The 16,189-nt window shown below is 44.8% G+C and overlaps 2 protein-coding genes across 2 annotated transcripts; one reads left to right on the top strand and one right to left on the bottom strand.

Annotated features, from left to right (window-relative positions):
* Positions 1-5,916: 5,916 nt before the first annotated feature.
* On the bottom strand, positions 5,917-9,290 carry LOC128266959 (GATOR complex protein NPRL2). Its single transcript, XM_053003752.1, has 3 exons — positions 9,087-9,290; positions 8,640-8,821; positions 5,917-7,473 (listed from the first exon to the last, which is right to left on the bottom strand). Exons 1-3 carry the CDS (start codon positions 9,111-9,113, stop codon positions 6,495-6,497), a joined length of 1,188 nt encoding a protein of 395 aa, XP_052859712.1. The 5' UTR covers positions 9,114-9,290; the 3' UTR covers positions 5,917-6,494.
* Positions 9,291-10,265: 975 nt separating this feature from the next.
* LOC128278749 (uncharacterized) lies at positions 10,266-14,845 on the top strand. Its single transcript, XM_053017481.1, has 3 exons — positions 10,266-10,382; positions 10,525-12,909; positions 13,301-14,845. The coding sequence occupies exons 1-3, from the start codon at positions 10,266-10,268 to the stop codon at positions 14,843-14,845; spliced, it is 4,047 nt and encodes a 1,348-aa protein (XP_052873441.1).
* Positions 14,846-16,189: the final 1,344 nt, after the last annotated feature.

The following is a 16,189-nucleotide window of genomic DNA, read 5'->3' as shown; positions in this document are numbered from 1 at the left end:
AGTGAGGGGGAAACCAAGGATGCAAAGTTCAGCATGGCGCGCCCATTGTGTTCAGCGCGTCCGTGCATTGTTACACACGATGCGATGCGATGTGGCTAACGAAAACAAAACACACTACAGCAGGACTACACACAGGGACAGCCTGCGGGCCGACTGTTCGCCCGAGCGAACTGCTCGCCCGAGCCTCCTCCCACAGCCATCGACAATACCGGCGATAAATCTTCCGTGACAATCACTAACCTATAGGCCCGTCGGGTTCGTCTTTCGTGCTGCTTCAATTCTTCATGGTCTTCAAACAGCGGTCGTGATTAACCGGTACGGGACACGACCGTTTGTGTGTGTGTGTGTGTATCGGAGTTAAATAAATAATAGAAAAAGAAAGCACAGATTAACAATTCGCTCTCGCACCACACGCCACCGCCACCAGGAACTGGCAAAAACAAACGAACTAACTAGCCACCACTAACCCGTTTCGGGGAGGAAGTCCTGCCGCCGCCGCCGCCGCCGCTCGAGCTCCTTGCGCGACGACGGTGATTCTTCCCTTCCCTGACAGCGGTCAGAGGTCAGCGATTCATGCATAAGTAAGCACCGCAGCCATGCACAGTTGCGTTGGTGAAATGGCGAAAGCACTTGTTTACGTTCGTTAGGTTCTTTTGTGCGAACAGATCCGGCCCGACCGAGAGCCTGCGATCACGGAAACCTGCGGCGGTTGGCGTTGTCTGAGGCGACTGACTTCAAAAGTCAGCCAAGTCCAAGCCCCCAACTGTTCAGTGCATCAAAAATTCAGCGAAGTACTTTGCGCCATCACCCTCACCCACACGGGAGCCTGTAGTCCTGCTGTAGAGGTCCTGTACCTCGCAGAACACAGCCGCGAGCGAGCAGTAGTATCGAGTTTCATAAATTAATTCGGCACAGCAACAAGCAACAAGCTGCCCAGCGCGAGTTGCGAGTTGTCAGCACCGTGTTTTTTGGTGCCGAGCACGTGTTTCTCGCCTGCGTCCGGAAGCGGAATTTCCGTCCGTCCGTATTTTCTTCTCGGCAGGCCACTAGAAAATAAAACCAAGTTGATGAGTTGAGGACTAAAGATTAAACGGTTAACAGTTTCTAAACTTACTTCGTAGATAATCATTAAAAGTTGCACCGATTTCGATGGAAACACCTTTTGGTCGGACTCTTATTCACCAAAAAAAAAGAACGTCAGCGACAGAACAGCGGATGTTATGTTTTACGAAAGGACGATATGCGGGCGAAAATACGGTACAGCCACAGCCCCATAAACCCTGTCCGTGACGGATGGCGAAAGGACGAGAGGAGGACAAGGCGAGCGGTCAACGGGCAGCAAGGGATACGCTCTGTTGCTCCTCCCGTGTGCCCTTGAGAGTAAGGATTCCCAAGACGGCTAATTGATTTACGATTTCCGCTGACGACACCGGCGTCGTGCGCGGAGAGATGAAAAATTTAACCCATTTCATTTCGTGTGCGAGGGTTGGGGAACTCATCCGGAACTCATCCGGATCCGCCCCCCCCCCCCCCCTTCCCTCCGTCGCGCCAGTGGAAAGTGGTATTTTAGTTTTTGTCTACCACCAGCAGGGCACTTTTAATTGTAAAAGCGTAAGAGAGCTGGCTCCTCGTGGTTACAAACAAACAAAACGCGCTACCAGATCTCTCTCTGTCGGAGTCGGTCCCCGCCACCTGCCGTGCCGTGTTGCTGGTACGCGTGGCTTTTAAAAAGTGGCTGAACGAACCCAAACTGGCCAACAGGTAACAGCAGGCAGGTAGAACGGAAAAATCGAGAAGAAAAGAGAACCTATGGGACATATTTGTACACGCCAGGTTACTGCGAATAAACGGTGACTAGAAGAGTTTAGCTACTGAACATTTGAATAACACGTGGTCTGATCAAACGTTTTCGCGACATTTGAATTTCTGATTTTAGATATATTTTTTTGTAGCGTTAGGTTGTGTGTAGGTTGTCAGTGACTTATGGTGAAAAATTTATGGTGAAACTATCGTACGGTCAATAACGAATATTACCTGCAAGTAATGCACAATTTGCCCCCAAGCAATTCGTCACAAACCCACCCGGATTTGTGGAAAAACCAAAATTGGTTGTCGCGCTCCTGCTAACACATCTTGGTTTCTGCGCGAAATTTTCGCCCACAAATGATGCCTACCGATACCGTTGTATATTCCCCAGATCTGGCTTCCTGTGACCCTTTGCTGTTTTAAAAACATAAATTACCACCTCCTGGTCAATTAGTTTTGAGCCAAATCTTGTCACAGGCAAAACAGCTGTCAAAAATTGATTGATTACTCAAAATGACCGAACTTTTCGCCATAAGTCACTGACATGTGTAGCAACCTAAGGCCCCAACGAATATCGAAAATCGGATATTCGTAGCCCGCGGAAATTTAAAATGTCGCCAAAAGTTTTGATCAGACCAAGTATGAAGATTAGGAGACATATTCATTTAATTTAGAAGTCTGGTACGGTCATTTGTTGCCATAGGTGAGAAGTTTGAGCATCTTCGGTTTGCTCGATGATAAAGCTAGACTAAAGTGCATCTAGTTACCTTCCGAGACGATCCCACGACGACGGTTTTCATGCATGAGATAATGTCCCCACCAGGTACGTCCTTTATTAGGGCACCAATATTTTAGCAACGGCCAAACGTGTGTTCGATCGAGCTAGACACCCGTCGAAATCGCTCCGAACTCACAGCACACACACGGTAAGCACTGCACAAGGATTTGTGTTTTCGTTCCAAAGCCTTGCCAAAATTGGCTGAGCGCATTTTGTCACATCAATCGTACGCGTGTTCAGACCTTTTTTTGCCAAGCTCTTGAACGATTGAATTCGTAGAAAAACGGTCAAAGTTGTGAACGGTTTTTGACGAGAGTGTGACGCTCCGAAACAATAAGAAAAAACCTTGGAAGGTAAGGTGCAGTGTTTTCGCAACAAAATAAAAATAAAAGAAAATAAGAATAAAGACAGAACTCAACGAGAACCACAATCGCTCATCAGAGAGAGAGAGAGAGAGAAAAAGACAGAGATGCGGTAATCACGGTAACGACCCTCAAGACGACGATCGGAAGGAATCGGCGAATTGCAGTCAATTGGCGTTGATCTACGGCGTGGCGCGTGGCGTGGTATAGCATGGCGCATTCCTTGGGGCCCTTCCAGCCCAAACGAGAGCAACCTCCCCACCGGCCTTCGTCCACTTCGCTGGATCCGGCATTATTGGAGCGGCGGCGGCGGCGCACTATGGGGAATTCGTATGGGACAGGCGGACATAGCTGTAATGGGTTTAGGAAGAACCGACGAACATTTTATTTCTTCATCGACTACTTGATTTAAATCATCATCTACTTGATTTAAATACATAGTCAATCGAGCTTAGGAGGTCTGTAACGTTATATCTCCAGCATGAGCCTTTATGAACCGTAGCAGGTACTTTTGTAACAACTATGAAGCATTTAAACTCCATTATATGTCCAGGTATACGGCATTAGTAGCTTTCTGACAGCTATCCAATCACTAACCCTCGGAATGTACACAACCCAGAAGGCTGGTCATAGTAAACTTGTCACCTTAAAGGGAAAATCGCTAAACTTTGAAGCCATGACCGCCTTTTCCCCATAGTGCCACGGTTCACCAACACACCGCCGGTGGTTGGGCCGGAATTTCTCGCAACCCTGGGGCTTCCTGGCGTTGACCTGGCGTATTTCGAGACCACTGCATTCACGTATGCACTTTAGTAGTATATTATGCGGCACCTGCACCCACCCCCACCCCCACCATCCACATTGGCCATTCCATTCTCATTAGGCGCTCTTATCATGCGACGACGATCAGCACAAATCACTTTCCTGTTTCCGTCTTTCGCCAAAAACAATTGCAAAAACACATAGGATACCGGAAACTCTGTAGACAAAGCGCAGGAGCAGCAGCGGGCGGGAACCTTCGTGATCAATTTCAGGTGAGCATACACACACACGGAGAATTCGCAGAATTAGAGCCGACATAAAGGCACCACACTGAGAACGTGCCGAAGCGCTTCCACCGGAAACGAATCCAGACTATCGTAACCTTCTCGAACCTTGGGTACCAGCAAAATGACTTGATTCAGCCCAAAAAAAAGGGACCACCCACTCCGGATTGGTGTACGTGCACCGCGCCACGGGATCGATGTCAATCCAATAACCAATCTCCGGCGTTTCTAAGACCGCTCCCGCTCATCCGCGTATTCGCGAGCGATCGGCCTGTAGAAAGCCCTCTAATCCGGTCGATACTCTGGTCTTGGGCCATCTCAGGGACCTGCCATTGACACCGGAGATAGGCACCTGGATGGGGACGGTGGCTATTTAGTCCTAAGTCCAGCAAGGTCCTAGGCTGCACCGAATACAGTCGATCAATTATTACCAAGCTCAACATACGCGTACATGTTCGAAGATCGTATACTCACCCTCTCGTTTCACCCGCGATCACTTCGTATCCCACCCAAAACGAGGGGGGAGGGGACACCGCCAACCGTTGATTGAAGGGTCTTGGGACTTGCTCGACGGATAGTTCGAAAGTTTGATAGGCGTTCTGTGACTGGAATCTCGTTTCCGCTGTGCTATAAGTTTCTTCTGGGTTCGGTTCGGTCAACACCACAACACGGTCGAAGGGTTAGTTTCATCGGGTTTGCAGCGGGCCGGGCTGCATTTTTTTCCTTCCGACCACCAAAGCAACCAACTAACCGTGAACCAGTGGATGTGATGATTGTTGAAAGGTGCAATTTGCTTTCAAACAAAATCAATACGCTCACAATGAAAACGCGAACTCAGAAAATGCGAACAAATGAAATCAACAGCAACGACCATTTCGAACACTATTTTCCAACACATTCAATAGTTAAAATTGATTCACTGAAGTCTTCATATTCCAAGGATCGTTCGTTTAGTACAGCTTCGTCCTTTCTATGATCACTCATATGTACACCAGGAGCAGTTTGCGAGCCTCTACAATCGTATTGGTTCGAAGGACGATCGCCACGTTTAGGATCGCGTGTACCGAAGAGCCTTGCCTTTGTCGCGGAAGTACACTACGGACGGATGTGCTACTATTCGATTGTGCACACCATGCAGCCCTCGAGGGTCGAAACTTCCAGATTTTAAATTTAAAAAAATACACAATTCACACGGGTGATCGCTCGGATGCTTACACTCACTTCAGATCAAAAACTGCGCACTCGATTTGCGCCTATTCATGCATAACAAATGAGCTCTTGTCTGTGCATTTGCGGCCTCCTTTGAACGGGTGTTAACGAATCCAGTGTCGGCTGCGAATTCTAAATTCTATAACTAGCCCGAACACACCGAACCGAAAGTACTGAATCCGTTCTTGATAGTGAAAACCAATCATACCTTTGACTGTACTTTACGTCGTCGAAAATACACACGCAACAGGAGACCGAACGAAACGCATCCCAACCGCACGATTGAATGTTTGAAATTGAATTGACAAACAACTCACAACTCTTCCCTGAAAATGAAAATGCAAACCTGACTTTTGAACCTTACCTTGCTTAACCGAAACTGACCATAGCGAGAGTTCTCTTTTCTCACTTCTCACTTTGCCGGAACGTTCCCGAATCTGAAACGGTTTTTTTTGAAACGGTTTCCTTTTCCTTTGCATGTGTTTTGATTGAATTCAACATTTTATGTGTAATACACGCGCTCAAGTATAATCAATAGGAGCTTTGTAATCTGAATGACAATAAAATGTTTTAATGCATAATTGTCTGCAATTATAGAATTTCTGGTGCAAGTGAGTGTGTACAAGTGTAAAGTTTTAGTATGTTTACGAAGTGTATACTTTATGTTTTTGCAACAATTTTCGGATAAAAGCCAAAAGGAACCGTTACAGTTTTTTTTATTAGAAATTTGATTCATAGTATCATACACTTTATTTGTGAGACATAGACTGCGATGATACGTTAAAATGCTACAAATCTAACATGCTTTCGATACGAATATCTTTTGCCAGCTTCTAGTGGCCTGAAGAATTCTGTGACACAACAGGTGGTCACCAGTAGTAGCTAGTGACTGAGCAGACTGTTTACAAACAGGCATATAAAGCTATGAATAAAACGGGGGCCATCTGAGGTTTGTGTAAATCCTTCACAATAATAGACATCAAACTAGCACCTTGCGGACGCGATTCGATTACGAAAAACTGGTTAAAACTCCGTCGACAAAACGCACGATCAGGCAATAAATTAAACAACAAGTTCGTGACCTACTAAGCAAACATTGAATTAACGAAAAATTAAAAGAAGAACAGCAAAACATGCAAAAAAGTTTTTAAAATAATCTACCGAATCCGAGCATCATGTACCATAATCTCGTAGTAGTTAAGATAATCTCGATGCGCGTGTGAATTATGTTTCTGACATCGTGCATAAAATTAATTTTGAACCAGTACTAGCAGCCTGTATTCGTGCATGCACTCACTTCCAAATAACGGTTACATTCGAATCCATATCTATTTCCTGCTCAATACGACTAGGCGCTAGGCCGGTTTTGCAACAGATCTCATCAAAGCTGTTCAGTCCTGTGTAGAGCTTATGTTTTGGCGTTGGTACTGAACCGGTGAAAATGGGATACTTGTTAATACAGCGGATGAGACAGTATTGCAGCCCGAATGATACCAACTTCCGCTCGTCGATGTTGTTGTCGCGTGGACAGAGCCGCTGACAGAGCGAGCGAAGCGTTACGCCGTGTGTCATTTGCGAGTACAGTTGTAGGATATTAAATAGGCTCGGTAACCGCACCGAATCCTTGGCTGTGTGCAGCTGCACATAACGGCGACACTCGTCCGCAAAGGTACGGTTACGCGTCAGTTTCTGCAACGCTCGCGTGCACATGTACACGTTGCTGTACTTTAGAAGTGGCAACAGCTGTACCACTCCGTAGTAGACCAGATTCTGGATGCAGGACTTCACAAGCTGATTTTCGACGTCCGCTTCAGCAGCAATCCGCGCCACATGATTCATGCCATTGACAAATGGTAGCACTTGCTGTGTAGTCAGGTCCCATGCGTCCAAATCCGTATCCTCGAACCCGCGGCACAGGAGAGGTACCTGGTGATCCTGGACAGGTGGAGGATCCGGTTTGAGGCGTCCGATTTTCAAATAGATCGTCGTGCTGCCTTCTACGATTGTGGCCACTTGGCATTCGTTTAGATCGCGCAGTATACATGTCAGGAGATTGTGAATGTTGCCGTTCTTCTCGGAACATGAAAGGAAAGACGTCTCCTCCTCCATCATTAGCAAATATTCTGAGAGTTTCTTCACCACTGCCTCGTACTGCACGGTTCGTGACAATGAATCACACACAAAACACAGATTAAAATAGAAAGCATTCCGTTGGTAGCGTACATGATTAATTAGCACGGGATATCCTATCACCTTGTGGCCCAGTATATTGCTGCAAGAAAAGAACAATAATTCCATCATACATCATCATAAGTTGGTGTTACATATATAATATATGGGATACAAGAAATTTTTTAAGAAAGTTGACTGATTAAACCGTTTATCTCCAATTTTTCTGTAAGGGTGTACCGGATTTTGTTTGAAGTGCATATTTAAGAACATTTTTCACATGTTGATCACGATTAAAGATTCTCTGAAATAATAACTGGTTTCAAATATATCAGAATTACGACACTATACGATACGATACGATAAAATACAGCTTAAACAGTATTAGTGTCAATATAGATATGACGGATGTAATACCAAAAGTGTTTTTTTGGAACAAACTATCTGCTAATGTGACAGTTCTTCGACTGGAGTGCAACACTTAAAGTTTGTTCTGTCCGTTCTATAGTATTAATAAATAAATAAAATAAACCAATAATGATCCACTAAAAACATAAAATTTATTTCAATGGCAGTTTTTGTATAGACGGCATGCAGCCGAAAGAAATTTGTAGCTCTGTTCACTTTCTCTCCAGTATCAAAAATGGAATTCAAACATAATAGTTTGATTGTTTGTTAGCTTAGCTGAAAGCGTGTAGCTATTGAAACTATTTTTGTCAACTTAACTGAAAACGTGTAGAAAGCTGGTTTTTCGTATCACGTAAACGTATACCAGCCGCATCGAAGGATTAGGAATATTGCGCTAACCATAAGCTATCAGAAAGATATTAATGCCGTAAACTTGGATACGAATTGTAATGATTACTCATCGAAGACTTTTAATGCTTCATAGTTGTTATAAAGTACTTGTTACGGTTCATAAACGCTCGTGCTGGGGATATAAAACTATACCAGTAGGTTGCTTGACAAGACTAAACGCCTACAGATAAAATGCTTACAGTTAGAGACTAAGGTTTGCTAATGCGCTATTAGTTTGCCGAAAAAGTATTGGAAACGGTTGGGTGCTAGACCGAGCACCTCATTTGCTGCAATTTGTAGTGCAAAAAAAGCCAAGTTTTGCTCCTTGTGTTCTCACCGTACCTAACTTTGGGCGTATATTATGCGGCCGAACTGAAGTTCCTGATGCACGAACATTTCGAGAATACTATCACTCGTCTAATACACATTCCGAACACAAAACCTACACATAATATGGGCAACATTACTTACATCGTAAGGATACATCGTTGCAGCTGTGGCTTTGGGATAATGAAGGTTCGAATTGAGTCGAACACTTCTTTCGAGATTAGGTTATCTGGTACCTGACAGCTAATCTTTGACCCCGCCACAGCATGAAACTCACTAAGAAGGATGCCGCGGATCGGGCCATCTCTCGCACCTCGGGACCTAGGCTGTGGAAAAGGATCCCTTTATGTTTACTTCTTATTCGTTCCTGCTACAAACAATCCACACTAAGACAGGCATCAATTCCATTTTCAAAAGTGAAAAACCAGCATAACTAGCTTGAATAAATAAAGGATTGTTTCTACCAGATGTGTCCCTGATAGTGTAGTATGAAGCCAGTTGGAAACGTTCAGATCTGCTCTAATAATCACTTTTAAAGCTGGAATAGATTTCTGTTATAGCACAAATTGTCTGTAAAGTTATTATTCGTACCATTCGTGCTAATTTTTCACTACCCATCGCTACACGGAGTTCTTATCTGATGCGAACGCATCATGCTACGCAGCACACGACTGCCACAGCAAATTTGGACTGACTGTGTGTGGCCCAGGTTTAACATTGAGTCCAGCTGGTCGCTACGACTGTTTGTTTGGTGAAACCTCACTACACCATTCATGATCTTTAGCGTGAGCGGTAAAATTGTGTTTTGACGAAAGAAAAATACAGCTTCAATGCGCATGGCTGTGCAAAAAGACTGCACGTCAAGTAGAACGTTAGTGAACTGTTTTTGTTAAAGTATCTTTTTAACCCTATTTAGAGCTCTCTCGGCCTAAAACAATTATATCGTTAGTCAATATCAATATTACCTCTAGTGCGCACTTAAAGATAGTAGTGTGTGTGCCACAGCAACTGGCTTCGTTGCCTGTTCAATACTCTCTTTGTATGCGTACGCTCTCAGCACGCAGCATCGCCACCCAGATAAACGTCATTGTCAAACGAGTAGCATTAATGCAGTTACGAAATCCAAACCAATTTTATTTTAAATATCATTAGCACTACTTTTACCATAAAGTTGCTCAATTGAAAATATTAAAAAAAAACATAATGAAATAATAAACTCAACTATGGAAAGGGTTATCTCATCTTGACACATCGAGACATCATATGACGAAAGGTGGTTCAAAGGAAGAAGCCGATACTGCTGAAATTTTTCAGTTATGCTTTATGCTAATCGGAAAAGCTTCTGAGAAGCTTTACAAAAATATGCTGGAGAGCTTTTATACAAATGTTGTCGTGAAAAAAAACGCTTGGGCTTTCTACAATTTTAAAATTAATTTAATTTAATGCCATTTCGGATTCCATTTCTTATTATTTAAATAAGAACCGCTACTCGTGGCGGTTGGGCAGGACGGATTTTTCCTTAGGTGTGAAACGCAAGAAATAACCGAAGGGCAAAGAAACGCATTAATCTCAAAGTTGCGTTTTTTGACGTTTGCTTGTATTTATATTTACGTTTGGGCAAAGGGTTCGATACAACCCTTTCCGGATACGTCGTTGCCGCAAATGTCAATTCTTGCAAGGCGGGCTTCGAAAGTGAAGGGACGCGAAACGCGCTGCTTGCTTGCACTGAAGAAAATTGTTACTATCGAAAATAGTTAAAAACTCTGCAAGATGGCGCCGCACTTTGTGCAAGGTGAAGTAGAGCAATCGTTCGAAATGCAGTGCGCGCAGTGGATGGAACAGCTGAACCCACCAAGATCGCTCGCCACAGTAATATACGTTTGTCAGGTACGCATAATCGAGCGGTCGGCCGAAACCCCAGCCGGTCAAAACCGTGGAAACGAACGTTGACGGACATTCGGGATTTGAGAAAAGTGACGATTTCATAATAAATTTTATATCACATGGGAATTTTCATTTCGCTTTGTAGAATATTTTCATTTCGCATCGTTGCCGGAAACCGGTACCTGCCGCGGCGGCCAGTATAGGCGTGCAAAAGGTAGGAGCACAGCTGCTACGGTATGGAAAAAACAGCGCAGACAATCTTCCCAGCAGCAGCAATCAAAAGCTGATCGAACTACTCGCCAGTCTTCTCGCGGATGAGCGAATACCGTACTCGACGCAGAAGATTATTTGCAAGTCGTACTTTCGTTTGTGCTACTACAACAACCTACGCCATGCAATGGTCCCGTTTGATGACGCAGCAGCTTTTGACGGCAAAACTGCCGCCGAGAGAAGCATTATCATCTGGGGTATGTTAGGATCCCATTTCATTTCTTTTTTCGAGGAAAACTCGAAGCTACTTCGTCGGCTACCGGAACTCAATCGGGAGCTGTTGGTTGCTAGTGCCGGTTACACGCGCTGGTTCAACACGGTTGTAGAAAATATGCTCAGCTTCGAGCGCCTGAACTCTTCCGTGGCAAATTGTCATCACTCCCCCGGCCAGGTTTGGTACGCAGTGTTAGCGAATCTCGAATCTCCGTACTATGCAACACGCGAACACATGTTCACATTGCTGAAACATCTGTTGAAGGTGAGGGCTTTCGTCTGGTCCAATGTTCTGCCGGTGGTGGCTCGCTGGTCTTGGTTGAACCGTAACAAGTTTCACCTACTGGTACTGCTGCTAGACCAATACTCGCTGGAGACTCTACTGCCACAGCTCAGCGTCGCAATGACGGAACTTGCCGACGTGCTTAAATTGTCTCTCAACTACAAGCATCTAATGCGCGGAGGACAGACGCTCGTCCGTACACTGCTTCGCGAAAACCGACCCTTCGTTTATAATGTGATCGTTGAGTTGCTACGCACTGCAAATATAAACTTATGCCGCAACATGGTCAAACATTGGTGCAGCTGCCTCTCACCAACGGATTTGGCGAAAATCTATCGGCAGTTGGAACTAGATCGTCTCGTACTGAATAGCGATGACACCGACGAAGCAATGAACAGTTTGCCCGATTTTCTGCAATCTGACACTGCATACGAGAAGCTATACCTTGTAGCCAAAGTGTTCCGGCGACAGTTTGAAACGCACTCGAACCTCCACGGCCTACTCGTTCTTCTGTGCCAATTGACCGAGCAGGCCAAACCATCGCCTTTGTCTTACAGCCTTATGTTTGAAACGCTCGCCCATCATATTCGTATTGGGTGGCGAAAGCCACAGCAAGTGATCGACGCAGATGACAATGAATGCGCTGTGTGGCTGCCCATCGCAATGACGAAACTGATACAGTTTGCACTGGAAGTGATCAACTCATCAACCGATAGCAACCTGTGCACCACCGTTGTCAAGGAGTGCCGACAGTTGCTGCATCAAGTTCCGGCCACAATAGAAGTGACATCGACGGTTGGCCGAGAAACACAACTTATCCTGGCACGTTTCATGTCGTTTGAAATGTACAATAATTATTTGTTGACAAGTTCGTCCAAGCTGTACTTCTACCATCCTACTCTTACAGCGCTCCAAATGTATTCTGCATTTGTGGAGATGTTCTTTGAGTTCCGTCCGACCAGCCCTTACCAAATGGTGAGTCGTCCAAACCAGAACATTGGGTGGATTGCTCCACTGTTGCCCGAACCATTAACGCTCGACAGTTTGGGCTCATCACACCGAGTCGTCATCTACTCACTGGATTATTTACTGCGTAGCGAATTCGAGGACATTCAACGGGCAACGGCCAAGCTTCTGTACAACAAATCGACAGCGTACCATTTCGAAAAGGAGTTACTTGGCAGGCTGGCAGAACTCTACTCTGGCAACAAAAACAGCACGGATGTTGTTCAGTCATGGCTGACATCACTTTCTGAGGATTTGGAGACTATCGAATACGATCTGACGATTGCTTTTTACAGCCATGAAAACGATTTCTATGGTGCTGCTGTCGCGGATGCAGCGAAAACCCCGGAAAGACAGCTGTATCGTGTGGTGGACCGAGCGAATGAAACGTTTTTCGGTTTTGAACAAGCACGACCGCTACTGCAACGGATCGAGGGATTCGAACGCTTATTACATCTGGTTGTGAATGTAGTCAATCTGGCAGTGGAGAAGCTTAATTTGGCAAAACAACAGATTGCCGAAGCGGACGTCGAAGCGGAAGTGGGAGCCGAAGCCTTAGCGGAAGCCGGAGCGGAAGCCGGAGCGGAAGTCGGAGCGGAAGCCGGAGCGGAAGTCGGAGCGGAAGCCGGAGCGGAAGCCGGAGCGGGAGCGGGAGCAGAAATGGGAGCGGAAGAAGAGCCCACTGTGGATGGAACAAACTTTGACATTATGGATCGCAGCTTGCAGATGCTACTGGAAAGGTCCGCGAAGTGGGTGGTGGTAATCCCCGAAGGCGGAAGAGTCGATGACGCCGGTGACTCTGTTGCAGCGGTTAAGGCGAAACGCGCACTGCAAGTAGCATTGTGGAAATCCTTACGCGTGAGTATTGCTTGATCCGTGCCGGATACTGTGTCCTTCTGGACGGTCTCACAAGATTTTGTTCAGGCTGGTTCGACATCTGTCATTCTCATGGAAAGACCAGCCTGAAACGTATGCGCTGCGCGATAATAAGCTCGTCGGATAGTGCATACAGTTCGCTGGTGTAACGGTTCGTTCATTGTTCCTCCATATTACTCCCACACATTACAACTCGATCAAAATTTATTCATTTTTACCCATAATTATCAAAGTTTGTTGATTTGTGTTTTTCCTTCTACTCTTTGCTTCACAGTCAGCGGCTTCGTTTATCAAAAACTTCGCCATTTGGCTCGTCGATCACTACCAAGAACGGCAAAACGCACTAGAAACGATCACCCGCTGCTTGGACGTACTAATCAACAGCATGCTTAACTGTTGCCATCGAGCCGCTATCGAGAACATCGGCAGCTCACTAGGACTTTTGGTGCGCCATGTCACTCAGTTGAAAAGTAAAGAGATGGCCACGAACCAATTACCATCCAACATTGGTGAAGATCGTAGTCACCACAATCGTCATTTTCACCCGAACGCGATCGTGCAGCTGTTCGAGCGAAAGTATTGGACATGCCTTGAAATGCACGCCCGCACGGAGCAATACGAGTTTCGTCGCCATCGAGGCTACCTGTGGCTCGTGTGGAACTTTGTACGCAATGATACCGATGGTAATGTCTATGGTTCATTCTTGCGAATGTACCTCGAGGAACATGTGAAGCTGCGCGAGCTAGCCGCTGCCTATTATGCAAGTTTGGGTAACGAGCCTGTCTCTCAGCTCAGTGTGTTACAGCTGCACCAGTTGAAGTTGCTCGTTCAGGATGCGTCACTGAACGAAACGATACTCGAGTACGCCAATGAACTACTGATTGTTGCGCTAGTGAGTATTCGCTCTAACCAGTGGGTTGTGCGAAATGCGGCCAATGGTCTATTCACACTGCTCGTTACTAAACTGACCGGTCATCGGCAACAGTGTTTCGATCAGCAATGCGCCTGGTTTCCAAAGTACGTCTCGCTTGACGAGCTGTGCGTCAAATTACACCATAGCATGCCATTCATGATACGTGTACTTCAAGAGAACCAGGAATGGACATCACACATCATACCTGTCTTGGTTCTGTTATCAAAACTCGAATACCGAGCGTACGGGATACCTGTGCAGCAGCAGACGGTTTACAAGATTCGCTTGGCTATTTGGCAGCTACTGTGTCACCAACACAGCTTAGTGCGGCAATTGGCTGCAGAAAGTTTCGCGAATGTTCACGATCACACTGTGCTACCGGCGATCTGGGAACATCTCATCATCACTCTATTCACTAAAAAATCTGATGATAACTTTCGCCATGGTCTCTGCCTGGCATTAGGTGCAACAGTCCGCAAATACTTCACGTATGCTCGCTACTTACCACAGAACGATGACAGTGACGTTATGCAGCAAACCGCTGCAATGGACATTAAAGCTGCTACTCTGCTCCGAGTACAGGCGCTTGTGCGAAAATACTACCAGCTTGATGCCGTACACAATCCAAAAAGCACCTACCACTACCGTTCCGCAATGCTCGAGTTTCTGCTCTTTCTCGGATTTGATTCCAAGGACGACGTTATTCTGCAGTTGGTGCTAAACAAGCTTGCACCGAACATGCACGGAGTAGAGGTGTTTCTGCTGCACACTAGCAAGCTGTACAACGGAAACCAAACCAACGTTCAAATTGAAGTGACGCACAGCTCAGACAGTCACGAATCAGTTGCGTCTCTGCCGGTCCATATTTTGCCCGAATCGGAAGATGAAGAAGAAGATGAAGACTAGCTCACTAGCTGCAACGATGATTATGTCATGTAGGGACATAAAGCTAAACAGCAACTAAAAGGTTATCTAGTTAGTTAGTAACCTCACTGGTTCCAACTTCTCATCGTTGCTTTAGTTATATCAGGTTGTGAGACGAAAAAGTTCACTTCGAGACGACAGTGAACGTACTTGATAGTACAGTAAACATAAAATTAGTAATATCTGCAGCAATGATGAATTTGTGTCTAGCGTTCTTCGAGTGAACGCTGAAGAAATCAAAAGCAGAGAAGATACATTTTAGGGCAGGTGTTTGTTTACCACTTGATAACTATCAATAATTTTGTTTTCTTGATTTTCTAAACGTAGTTTTAATTTATGCACACTTCACATTGTTCCTCTCCAATCTAGTCTCTTGTTTACTTGATCGTACGAACAAGTACTAACCAACCAACAACAAAAGAGCAAAAATCCTCAGGATTAATTTATAAAAGATGTGTGGAAGAAATATTAAAAAGACGAATTTATGAACATGCGCCCTTCGAGCGAACCTCGAAGCAATCAAACACAGCTGAGACATGTTTAAGATAAGTGTGCATTTATAGTTTTACCATAAACTGTGTGCCAAACTTTGAAGTTGGTGCTTGTAATACGACTGTTTTCAGACGATGATAATAAATTTAAAAAATACTCGTTTTTTACTTTCTGATCGTGTTTTTTTTTAGTTTCCGTAAATAGTTTCTCTCCATAATGTTCGCTCGTTGACTTGAGCTACAACCGTGATTTAAATAGGTAGTTTTGAATTCTCCTACAGTATTTATGTGCATTGACGCAACTCGCAGTAGTTGAAAATGATAGTTATAAGCTTTCGGCTTTCATCGATTAAAACCTTACTTTCTTTAGATTACTTACTTCTATTACCTCCTACTGCTTCTGTTGCTGCACGTATCTATTCGTATCGGCGTATAATATTCAACCAGTTAGGCGTGTGTTGATTTGTGTCTTGCGTTGATGTCGAAAAAAAATCAATGACAAAATTGTAATCGCTATCTATGTAACATTACGGTTTTATTCGAGTTATCCACGCATTTTCCCCTTTGCTGAAGTGGTTTCGTTTTTATTGTTTTGCCTATATAATCCTGGAACATCTAATAACTTCTCAAACTACTTGATGCAGCATCAATTTGATCGACAACATTTTCAAAGAAGTTATTGTCGAAAGGTTATTAATTGGAAGGGGATTGTCGATCTCGCTATCGGTGGCCTACACATTCTTGTGGAATAATGATTAACTCTTCTTCTCAATACTCAAGTACATAGTACATAAACAACGCTTTATGCATCTTCTATTTTTGAAACCAAGCGGAC

Source organism: Anopheles cruzii, chromosome X, assembly GCF_943734635.1.
Source record: "Anopheles cruzii chromosome X, idAnoCruzAS_RS32_06, whole genome shotgun sequence".
NCBI classification, from domain to species: domain Eukaryota; kingdom Metazoa; phylum Arthropoda; class Insecta; order Diptera; family Culicidae; genus Anopheles; species Anopheles cruzii.
Note: the sequence above shows the minus strand (reverse complement) of the source record. Positions and strands in the feature narration are given on the sequence as shown.

Excerpts from the sequence above, each read along its gene's own strand:
- LOC128266959 (XM_053003752.1), bottom strand. The coding sequence starts at position 9,113 with ATGGGTAGTGAAAAATTAGCACGAATG. Across the intron at positions 8,822-9,086 it reads GTGAAAAATTAGCACGAATG|CCTAGGTCCCGAGGTGCGAG; the intron begins GTACGAATAATA and ends CCTTTTCCACAG. Across the intron at positions 7,474-8,639 it reads CAACGATGTATCCTTACGAT|CAATATACTGGGCCACAAGG; the intron begins GTAAGTAATGTT and ends CTTTTCTTGCAG.
- LOC128278749 (XM_053017481.1), top strand. The coding sequence starts at position 10,266 with ATGGCGCCGCACTTTGTGCAAGGTGAAGTAGAGCAATCGTTCGAAATG. Across the intron at positions 10,383-10,524 it reads CAGTAATATACGTTTGTCAG|AATATTTTCATTTCGCATCG; the intron begins GTACGCATAATC and ends TTCGCTTTGTAG. Across the intron at positions 12,910-13,300 it reads GGTCCGCGAAGTGGGTGGTG|TCAGCGGCTTCGTTTATCAA; the intron begins GTAATCCCCGAA and ends TTTGCTTCACAG.